This window comes from Priapulus caudatus, unplaced genomic scaffold (assembly GCF_000485595.1).
Source record: "Priapulus caudatus unplaced genomic scaffold, Priapulus_caudatus-5.0.1 Scaffold2677, whole genome shotgun sequence".
Lineage (NCBI taxonomy): Eukaryota > Metazoa > Priapulida > Priapulimorpha > Priapulimorphida > Priapulidae > Priapulus > Priapulus caudatus.
In genome coordinates, this window is record NW_014579738.1 from 28305 (window position 1) to 40633 (window position 12329).

General features: G+C 48.0%; 1 protein-coding gene across 1 annotated transcript in view; it reads left to right on the top strand.

The window, feature by feature from the left end:
• Positions 1–9280, top strand: part of LOC106818942 (Down syndrome cell adhesion molecule-like protein Dscam2) — a 22013-nt gene extending 12733 nt beyond the window's left edge. The window contains exons 4-9 of the mRNA XM_014823609.1: positions 3366–3515; positions 4222–4500; positions 4774–5043; positions 6556–6963; positions 7733–7894; positions 9165–9280. Coding sequence (XP_014679095.1) covers positions 3366–3515; positions 4222–4500; positions 4774–5043; positions 6556–6963; positions 7733–7894; positions 9165–9280 — 1385 coding nt within the window. The remainder of the gene's footprint in view (positions 1–3365; positions 3516–4221; positions 4501–4773; positions 5044–6555; positions 6964–7732; positions 7895–9164) is intronic.
• Positions 9281–12329: the final 3049 nt, after the last annotated feature.

The window sequence follows — 12329 nt, forward strand, 5'->3', positions numbered from 1 at the left end:
TACACAACTACTATACAACCACTACACAACCACTATACAACCACTATACAACCACTATACAACCACTATACAACCACTATACAACCACTATACAACTACTATACAACCACTATACAACTACTATACAACCACTACACAACCACTATACAACCACTATACAACCACTATACAACCACTATACAACTACAGCACAACTACACAACCACTACACAACTACTATACAACTACTATACAACCACTACACAACCACTATACAACCACTATACAACCACTATACAACCACTATACAACCACTATACAACCACTATACAACCACTATACAACCACTATACAACCACTATACAACCACTATACAACCACTATACAACCACTATACAACCACTATACAACTACAGCACAACTACACAACCACTACACAACTACTATACANCTCTCTCTCTCTCTCTCTCTCTCTCTCTCTCTCTCTCTCTCTCTCTCTCTCTCTCTCTCTCTCTCTCTCTCTCTCTCTCTCTCTCTCTCTCTCTCGCTACTACATCCAGTAACTCCAGTATCTGCCCCCAGCTCTATCGCCTTCTCTCTTTTCTTCTCTTCTTCTCTCTCTCTTCTTCTCTCTTCTCTCTTCTTCCCTCTCGCTTCTTCTTTCTCAACCGCCGTCGAACCGTGCGAGATTCTAACGCTCGTATCCGCATCCGCGCAGGAAACCCCTTCTAGCACAAAACCAGAGCGCCGGTAGCGGCTGGCACGCCGATCGCCCCCCTCCCTCCCAAAAAATATCGCATCCCGCGAGTGTCCATAACGAGATGACTCCGCGAGCGTGTGTGTTTTTAGTGGCGAGTAGACGGGCGATAACGAGATCTCTTTGTCGTCGCGTTTTTCTCGCTTTCGGGCTCGACGGCCGGCATCTATTGACTAACTGTCAGTCAGCGAGGTTCCCCCATGCCGCGCTAACCGCATATATACCTTACACTCGCGCGAGCCAGCGACGATGATGACAGCGATAGAGAGAGAGAGAGAGAGAGAGAGAGAGAGAGAGAGAGAAGAAGAGAGAGAGAGAGAGAGAGAGAGAGAGAGAGAGAGAGAGAGAGAGAGAGAGAGAGAGAGAGAGAGAAGAGAGAGAGAGGAGGAGGGAAAGCGAAGACGAAAATGGAAAATTCCGCCGCGTTCGATGAAATGTTGTTTTCGCGGGCTGCTGACGCGGCAAATTGCTTGTTGCGCGTCGACGGGCGAGAATGCCCGCAGGCATCCCGCATTTAAAAAAAAACTCCCGCTTGTCGTTATCCACACAGATTAATCGACACGAATCGCCGGAATTGCTCGCAGCCGTCGCAGCAGCAGTCATCCTCTAGCATCGCCTCAGCCATCCCTCAGATCCTTCAGCATCCGTCATCTCCTTCAGTGCCATCAGGAATCCCGCAGAAATCTACTCAGACCTCAGTAGTGCCCAGCATTCCCTCTAAATATACTATCACCCCTATCAGCATCACGCACCATCCTCCATCATCCACCGAGACCAACTCCTGTACCCCCGCATCCCCCTCACCATCCGTATCACCCCTTCCAGCATCACGCATCATCCTCCAGCATCCATCGACACCTCCTGTACCGCAGCATCCCTCACCATTCTATCACCCCTTCCAGCATCAGGCACATCTTTCCAGTCAGCGCACCGAGGACCCTCACGTCCCCCCAGCATCCCTCTCACCATTCTATCACCCCTTCCAGCATCTACGACACCTCCTCTACGCCCAGCACCCCTACATCCTATCACACCCTTCCAAGAGCCACGACCACCCTCCTAATATACCCGCCCCTACTATCCAGACACCCTGCCATGCACTCACCAGCATCCCCCTTCACATCCCATCAATCCTTCTAGCTTCCACATTCGCGCTTCACTCAATAGATTACAGTCTGATCATTTGTCTCGCGCGCATAACGACACTGGCGTCCGCGCGTGCGGCGCCCTTATAATAACCATAGACAGACGGCACATCACGGGTCGTAAGCAGGAGCACGGTTGGATGGATTATATCAATACAACATTCGCAACACCGGTCACAGGCGGTCAAAACGCGGTCAAAAACATTTCACAACACGGACACGTCGCAAAACACAACTAACAAACTCACACCAACTACTATACAACACCTATACAACTACAACACAGCAACTACACATGACGAGGTAACCCACAACTACACAACCGACTATACAGCCACTATACAACCACTATGACAACTACAGCACACACAGGAAAACGTCATAATGCGTCACAACGGTCACAACCACAACTCCAACAAAACTACCACAATACACAAGCTACACCACTACCACAACTACTATACAGCAACTATGCAACTACAACACAACTACACAGCACACACACAGAACGCACATAATGGTCACAACGGCACAACACACAACTCCAACAAACGACTCAGGAGAGCTGACGAAACTGAACTTTGAACGCTGACTGAACGACTGAGGCAAGCTTAACCCCGAGCTATCGACCCCTACACAACACATATAACTATTATAACAACAACTACACAACGGCCACAAATTCGCAACATTCGCAACTTCACGGTCGCATCTCCTTACGTTTCTTTGTGTTTCTAGTCATCAAGCAGACCGTACGAGGTGACGTGTGAACGGACGCAAGATGCGATCAAGGCAACACGGCCGTCATGAAGTGCGGAGATACCGAAACGTTCGTGGCAGCCCATATGTGCGTAGAGTACTGGCTGCCGGGGGTCGCCGAGCGCACGCACCAGGTCCTGTGTGTGGGGTGTGGTGTGTGCTGGTGCGTGTCTGTTGTGGGGAGGATGTGTGGGGTGTTGTGGGGGGGGGCTGTATGACACTGTGTGCTGTGTGTGTGTGTGATGTGTGCTGGTGTGTGTGTGAGTCGTGTGTGTGTTCGTGCAGCTGTACGTGGTAGGGGGGTACTGGCTGAGGGGCTCGGAGCGCGGTCGAACACTATATTATACGATCTGATGCGCGCGTTGTTGAGTGGGGAGGGGGGCGTTAGCATGTGTGTGCGTGTGCGTGGAAGATGACGACCCCTCCCCTCGAATATTCAAGCTCAACCAGTTTATACACGCCTTCCCACGTGTCGCCGCTTGTCAAAATTGTCAAATTTACGCTACTTCGTTACTAAGCAACGTCTTTAGATTTTAGAACGCACGCGACGGTCGATCTCATACACGTGTGATCATGCGTGATTGCGTGATTGTGTGATGCGTGATGCGTGATGCGTGATTGCGTGATTGTGTGATGCGTAATACGTGATGCATGCTCATGCGTGATTATGCGTGGTGATGCGTGGTGATGCGTGATGCATGATGCGTGATCACGCGTGATTGCAGGTGGCAGGTACAGCGTGTTCGCTCACGGCGAGCTGCACATCAGGAACGTGAGGCGTGATGACGTCATCTTCTCGTTCCGCTGCGTCACGCGTCACGCGCTGACGGGCGAGGAGGTGACAAGTTACGGAGCAGGCCGCCTGAGGCTGCGAGGTAAGCAACATGTTCTGCTAGCATCTATGACAAATACGACATACACATAATTATACGCTCTCCTATGACACTATTTGTCATAGGAAGATTCTTCCTATGACAAATATTGGCGAGTCAACTTCGTTCCGCTTTACAGCTGCTATTCACTGCTTGCGTTCATAATAGCGCTCCTATAAACTCCTATGATGCGCACAACACATACAACAATATTTGTCATAGGAAGACAAAAGGTGTCATAGGAGAGCGTATATGCGTATGTCGTATTTGTCATAGATGCTAGCAGAATAGGCTGGATATAGAGGGCGCTCATGCAGGCTGAATCACAGCAGTACCTCCTCTATAAAGAGCATAAAGCGTCTATAATAATAATATTGATCATGATTATTATGATTATTATTATCATAATTCATATCATTATTATTATAATATTAAAACAAATAAATATATTGTATATTGTTATGTATAATCATTATATATATATATATATATATCAGGGGTGAATAATGGCAAATGATAAATGTCATGATTGACTCCTGATATATTTATATATATAATCATTATTATATATCAGAATTATATCACACATATCACATATTATCTTCATCATCTATCATCATGCTGTTACATTACGTAGCATGTGCTGTTTGCCTTCATTTCATGTTGTGATGTTATGTATCATGTTCCTGTCTGTTTCCCCTGCTTACAGACGTGATGAGTCTGCGACCTGCAATTGTCGACATCGCCACGACGGTGTCGGTCAAAGTTCACAACGACGTCGAGCTGCCGTGCGCCGCCGAGGGCTCCCCCGTGCCCACCTACCGGTGGCTGCGCGACGGAGCGCCGCTAGAGGTCGCTGGTCGCTTCGGTCAGCAGTCGGGGAGTTTGTTCGTGAGGAATGCGACGTTGGCCGACGGAGGAAAGTACGTGTGCGAGGTCGAGAACCGACTGGGCGTCGCCGACGGAGAGACAGAGCTGATTGTTACAGGTAAGCTCCAGGTAGCACACGGTACGGTATCGTCAGGTAGTACACGGAACGGCATTGTCACAGGTACGCGAAACCACGCACGAAAGCGTGCCTCTCCCCCCCCCATAAAAACGTAACACGAAAATGAAAAATTTCAAGTTTAAAAATATATATTAAAATAAACATATGAATATTAAAAGTTTTAAAAAATTACGAAAAAAATCAAAAAAAATCATAAAAATCATAAAAATAGAAATGTATAATGAACTCTCGCCTATCTTCGTCACCTTTCAGAGCTGCTTTCCGTCTACCTTTCGCCTCAATCGCAAACCGTCGACCTCGGCTCGTCGGCCACTCTCAACTGCACCATCTACGGATATCCGGTGACGGCCGTGTCGTGGCTGAAGGACGGGTATCCCCTCGTCGACGAGCCGGGTCACGTGAGCGTGTTGTCGACGCAGGTGCAGATAGTGGCGATGCAGCGGCAGGATAGGGGCATGTATCAGTGCTTCGCCGAGAACGACGAGACGTCCGTGCAGGCAACGGGCGAAATCAAGCTGGGAAGTGAGTATAGCGGCTCGTGGATGCTCTGTGATATATGCATACGCATGCACGCAGGCAGGCAGCAAACACACGCGCATACGAGAGAGAGAACGAGAGAAAGGAGAGCGAAAGAGGGAAAGGAGAGCGAACGAGAGAAAGGAGAGCGAAAGAAAGAGAGCGAGCGAAAGAGAGAACGAGCGAGACAGAGACACACATACGGAGAGTGAGAGGGACAGATAGACAGATAGTGAGAGAGAGAGAGACAGACAGATAGTGAGAGAGAGACAGACAGACAGACAGACAGACAGACAGACAGACAGACAGACAGCCAGACAGACAGACAGACAGACAGACAGACAGACAGACAGACAGACAGACAGACAGACAGGCAGAGGGGGAGCGGGCGGGAGAAAGAGAGAGAGAGAGCGATTTAGACTATAGTTTTCTACGCGTCGCCTGGCGCGTTTTACCATGGTACATAAGGCAAAGCTCGGCCGATTCCTCTCCCCATCTTTGGGTTAGATGAAGTGAGGGAGATACGTCACCGATCAAAGTGCATCAAATGGCCATGAATGACCTTGAGGAAGGGAGATGTGGGCTGAGCGGGCTGCGTGTGACGTAATACCATTAACGACTTACCATTCTCACTGCAATTCACATCTCGGTAGTTAACGCATCAAATGTTGTCGGTACGGTGTGGTAGTTGCATCCGCACCTAACCTTTTAAAGCAGCCGCGAAGCGAGAGTGAAGTAGAGGCGAAGGGCGTACCAAAGTAACGCGTGGGCAGAACGAGACGAAACTCAAACGAGATTGAAACCCGAATCCGGGTTGAGTATGTAATGAGAACGTCGGATTTCCGGATTGCATTTTCTGAAAATTTCCCCGCCGCTAGGATGGATATGAAATCGCAAACATACGGATTTCTGCTAATGAGAAAGCTCGTTAGAGACAGAATGAATAGACAGGTCGAGCGAGAAAGGAATCCGTATGGCGGATGCCACGCGGGGCAACCGCCAGACGTTTGAGACTACACTATTCATCCGTTTAGCTTCCGTTTCCCACGCAACTCCCACACACGTCATCCTGGCAAGATTGTTACAGATGTATACGTACAAACCCGGGCGACTTGATGGACATGGCCAGCCTGTTTGCTATTCTTGTATCTTCTCACACGCGTGCTACGTAAATGCGAATACAAATACGAACTATGCTATGCGCATATGTGTTGTACATAATGTTATACAGCGAAATACGTTCGATACGTACGTACATATGTATAAATATCGTCCAGGTCATTGATGACTGATCAATATTGATATTGATAATGATTTTTAATTTTCTTTAGTATTTTTTTGTTTCCTTGTTATCATGTTTACAGTTTTATTAGTATTTTTCCATTTTATAATGACAATTTAATTGTCACCAAATAAATTATTCTTATGTTTTTATATTATTATAATTATTTATTTTTATTATATTTATCGCTGTAATTTTAATTAATTAATTAATTAATTGTCTCTTAATGCTCGCAGTCGCTACACCGCAGCTGCACGCCACCTTTGAGGAACAGACCCATCAGCCTGGCGCCTCTGTACACCTCACCTGCGTCGCCTCTGGAAACCCAACACCGGATATCGTCTGGACGCTCGACGACGTCGCCATGCCAACCTACGACCGCTTCCGGGTCGAGACGAAGGTCACGCCTCGAGGTGACGTCATCAGTTCGGTTAACGTCACGAACATGAGGGTAGAAGATGGCGGCGAGTATCGGTGTCACGTGACGAACGAGCACGGACAGGTGGCGCACTCTGCCAGGATGAACGTGATTGGCGCGCCGTTTATACGTCAGCTGAACAACGTGACGGCCGTGGCCAATCAGGACCTCGTAGTCAGGTGTCACGTGGCTGGGTATCCTATAGAGTCGATTACGTGGGAAATCGGTGAGCGTTAGTTTTGCTTTTGCTTTCGTTTTCGTTCATTTTTTTCTTTTACGCTGTGAAAAACTGGCTAGTTTGAGATAAATTACTGATTTGTTTTTTATTAAAATTTTGCTGACGTCTACGTATGTGTCGGATCTTGGTGTTAAGTAGGTTGAAGGTTGAGTAGGTCTAAGTAGGTTGAATAATGTTAAGTGAAGTCAAGTAGGTAACGTAAGTAAGCTAAATATTTTAAGTCCTTATTTCTGTCAGTTTCTGCTGTGTGTACGTGTTGCTATTTTGCTGTTTCTCCCATTAGGGGAAGCGAAATAAATGCTACTGCTGGTAAAAAAAATTAAGCGTTCGTAAATCGACCGTCAACGATTCGTGTTCGCCATCATCTCTTTCACAGATGTATTTGAAGTACTGAATTCGCTAATACTTAGAGCCCATCGTCATTCAATCAGGACGTTTCTAGAATGCGTCTACGGTCAAACCCGTGTCAGTGAACAAACAGTTCTATTAAACAGGCACATCTCTGTAAAGGGCACACTTAACGTTTCCATTGAGTAGTAGTTAAACAGCGAAATCCCTTCTGTAAAATAGGCACCTGTTTTTATAAAGGGTAATTTTGAGGTTCCCCATAGTGCCTTTGTTTTGGGCAAAAGTTTTGTAGTCGCAACCGTATCTCGGCGCGTCATCAATCTCTCTCTCTCTCTCTCTCTCTTTCTCTCTCTCTCTCTCTCTCGTCTCTCATCCTCACTTTCTCTCTCTTTACGATTTTTGCCGCCAGATGGCATGAAACTTCCGCTCAATCACCGCCAGCACGTGACCAAAGATGGCACCCTGCGCATAGCGAACATACAACTGAGCCAGGACACGGGAACGTACACGTGCATCGCTCGCAATCCGCAGGGACAGGGCATGCGCAGAAGCACCTACGTCGCCGTGCAAGGTATGACGAGCATTTACGCGTGCGTGTCAGACGAAAATATCGGTGAGGCGGGGTCGACACGGGGGAATTTCGCATCTAGATGGTTGATCCCCCGCGCGAAGGGAAGGGTAGGTACTGCTGCTGCTGTTGCTGGTGGTAGTGCTGCTGGTGGTGGTGATGGTGCTGCTGCTGGTGGTAGTGCTGCTGGTGGTGGTGATGGTGCTGCTGCTGCTGCCGCTACTGCTGCTGCTGCTGGTGGTAATGCTGCTGGTGGTGGTGATGGTACTGCTGCTGTTGCTGCTACTGCTACTGATGCTGCTACTGCTGCTACTGCTGCTACTGCTGCTACTGCTACTACTGCTGCTGCTGCTGCTGCTACTGCTGCTGCTGCTGCTGCTGCTGCTGCTGCTACTGCTGCTGCTACTGCTGCTACTGCTGCTGCTGCTGCTACTGCTACTGCTACTGCTGCTACAGCTACTGCTACTACTGCTGCTGCTGCTACTGCAGCTGCTACTGCTACTGCTGCTACTGCTGCTACTGCTGCAGCTACTGCTGCAGCTACTGCTACTGCTACTGCAGCTGCTGCAACATGCTGGAAACAAAATCCTCCTCAACCCACTGCCCCACGTTTGTTTATTTAAACCTCTTCCTTCTCCGTAAGTGGCAGCCGACCGTTGGCTGCCGGCGGCACGACAGACGGGGCCGACGCTTCGGCGACGACGTCGGGGTCGACGCCTCGGCGACGACGTCGGGGCAGGGATCGATCTCGGTAAAAAATTGCAGCAACGAACAGTGCTGCGATCAAAGCGCCAAAAGATCGGCCACGAAAACCAGTTAGAAATGTTTTTTTATCGAGCAGCTAGGGCCGTTTCCGTCTATGGTTATTCGGCGCAATTTATTTTTACACCAGGCGCATTCCCGCGCTGGGTGTCAAATGTAGTGCGCATGCGCAGGCTGGTGCCATTTTGCGTTCTAGTTCCGCGCACATTTCTCTTTACAGATTTGCGTTAATTTCCAGTTTCGATTGCGACTGTAGTTCTTTTGTATATTATGTATTTGTCTGTACTTATACTGAAGTAAACAAAGGTGTGATTCAATAATAATATTAATAATAATAATAATAACAATATAATTAATACTTTATTTGATAATGATTTACTTTAAATCGATGTTTAAACATACTTTATAATGATGATTAATTACATGATATTATTGATAAAAACGTCATTATTAATAATAATAATAATAATAATAATAAAGCTAATAATAATTATCTCTATGAATTCGGCAGTTCCTCCGGTCATTGAACCCTTTCACTTTCCGGAGCTGAAGCAAGGACAGCGCGCGCGTCTCACATGTGTCATCTCATCCGGAGATCTTCCTATCACCATAAGGTACGACATATAGCGACCCCTTTCTCTCTCCCTCTCTCCTCTCTCTCTCCTCTCTCTCTCTCTCTTCTCCTCGCCTGTCTCTCTCTCTCTCTCTCTCTCTTTCTTTTTTCTCCCTCCCTTCTCCCTCTCCCTCTCCCTCTCCCTCTCTTTCTCTCTCTCTCTCTCTTTCTCTCTACTCTCTCTCCCCTCTCTCGCTCTCTCTTCTCTCTCTCTTCTCTCTCTCATTTCTCTGCTCTCTCTCTCTCTCTACTCTCTCGCGCTCTTTCTCTCTCTCTCTCCCTTAACTCCCTCTCTCTTCCCTCTCTCTCTCGCAGCTCTCTTCTCTCTCTCGTCTTTGCACTTGCGCTGGTCTCTCTTCTCTTGCGCGTCTCTCTCTCTTCTCTCTCTTTTTTTCGCTTTCGCTCTCTCCTTCTCTCGCTCTTGCTCTGCTCATACCCCGCTCTTGCCTCTCGCTCTCGACTTCTCTTTTTCTCCTTGCTCTTTCTCTATATCTCCCGCTTCTCTCATCTTCTCTCTTCGTTCTTTTCTCTCTCTTCTCTTGTCTCTCTTCTTTCTTTCCCTCGCGCGCGCTTTTTTTCCTCCTTCTATCGCCTCTTTTTCTCTTCTCCGCTCTTTCTCTATATCTCTATGCTCTTTCTCGCTCTTTCTCTTGCTCTTATTCTCTAGATCTATCTCTCTTGCTCTCTCACTTCTCTCTCTCACTCTCCATTCTAATCTATTCAATAATTCTGCGCCAGCCAAGAGGTCGCGCGTGTTCTTCGTGAGTCGACGTTAAATAAATGTAGATGATGCGCTCGCATCTCGATTCTGGAGCGAGAGCGCATCGTGGATAATCAGTGAGGCGTTCGTATCGGAGAGTCGTGCGACTGTATCGTGCGTGTATAGTGAAGTAAATGCACCTATTACATGCCGGGACCCGGCGCTCGCGTCTGCCGCGTATAGTTTATGTCATCTGCGCTCTCTCTCGTCTCTCTCGCTCTCTCTCTCTCTCTCTCTCTCTCTCTCTCTCTCTCTCTCTCTCTTCTCTTTCTCTCTTCTCTCTCTCTCTGCTCTCTCTTTCTCTCTCCCCTCTCTCTCTTCTCTCTCTCTTGCCTTCTCTCTGACTTTCGCTTGCCTCTCTGATCTTTTTCGCTTTTTCTCCCCGCTTTCGTGATTCTCTCGCTCTCTCTCTCTCTCTCTCTCTCTCTCTTCTCTCTTCTCTTCTATCTCTCTCTTTCTCTCTCTCTCTCTCTCTCTCTCTCTCTTTCCTCTTTCTCTCGCTCTCTCTCTCTCTCTCTCTCTCTGACTTTCTGTTTGCTCTCGGATCTTTTTCGCTTTCTCGTTCCGTGATCTCTCGCTCTCTCTCTCTCTCGCTTCTCTCTTCCTCCCCTTTCTTATTCTGTTTCTTTCTCACGCTCTCTCTCTCTCATCTCTCTCTCTCTTTTACTTTCTTCCTTCCCTTTCTCTTCGCGTTTCTCATTCTATTCTCAGTTCTCTCTTCTCTCCTCTGCGCCACTCTTGGCCTACAGTTTATCTATTTCCTCGCACCACGTTTCCCCCATCTCCCACCCTACCATCTATCAACTCATCATCATCATCATCGATCGATCATCATCATCATTCCATCATCATCATCACACCATCACTTCTTCTCTCGCATCGCCTTATCCTCTATCCAGGTGCAGGAGAAGCGACGCGTGCGGCCATCCGCCTGGGCTCGGCGTCAGGCACGCGCCAGCTACGACAAGAGTTCTCCAAGCGCGACTCGGCCATCACCGACTCAACCCGCAGCATAACGAAGAACATTACACCTGCATAGCGAGAACGCCGCCGCAACTCCATCGCACCACACGGCGCCGCTTCGTCTCGACGGCTGGCGTATTGCGCATTGCGCCCGGCGGGGGAAACGCGGCGGGGGAGGCGATGGCCGTACGCGGACGCGACGCGTAAAGATATATTCGCACAAGTAAAAAATACTAGACGGACGCGTATGTGCAGGCACATACACGCACGCACGCACGCCACGCCGCACGCGACGCGCGCAGCGCCCTTTTGAATGCGTGGGCATGTATGTTACTAGCTGCTCTGCTTGTAGTTTTCGATGGCCCTCGCTTATTCGATAACGCGCGCGGCACATTACACGCACGATTAACACGCACGCATGTACTCATATACGCACGACACACACGGCACACGCCACGCATCACAGCACACGACACGCAACGCCGCACACACACAACGCACGCACATTACAACACCATATAATTATATCTTAATATATATCGGCGAACGCACGCATACACGCGCACACACGCACGCACACGCACGCCACGCATCGCGCCGCACCTATATACTAGTCATTGTACTGAATATAAAGCTGTGTAGAATCCGCACCAGTGAGCCGGTCAGGATGCGTATTAAACAGAATCATAATTTACACGACACCGTTACAGATTTAATATACTAAATAAGGGATATTATATAGCAAGCGAGCGGTTCGATTCTCAGCGGAGCGCGCCCCCGCGCGACAGAGTTTTGCTCATGCGTTGGCATTAATAATCGAGGCGTGTGCACAGTTTATTTAAACATTAGATGGCACGCGCGCGCGTGGAGAGCGCTTGAACCATTCTTGCCTGAGCATTAGGCATTACCATGCCATGCCCGCTAGATTGTGCATCGAATTATGTTCCTCGTGTGATCTTTCTTTGATATTCCATGTATATATCATTATATATATATATTATATAATATATATATATATGGGGAGAGACGAGAAAGACGACGAGAAGAGAGAGGGCGGGAAGGAGGCGAAAAGAGAGACGAGAGAGAGGGCAGAGAGAGAAGAGAAGGAGACGAGAAAGAGCAGAGAGAGATGGGGCGGGCGACACGAGAGAGAGACGCGAAGAGAGAAAGGGAGAGCGAGCAGAGAGAGCAGCAGATAATTACTTATGAGAGTAATATAATAATATTTGAGATTATTTACTCCTGATACATATGTATAGACCTATATATATATATATATAATATATATATATAATATATATATATATATGGAATATAAACACACACGGGACATAATGCTA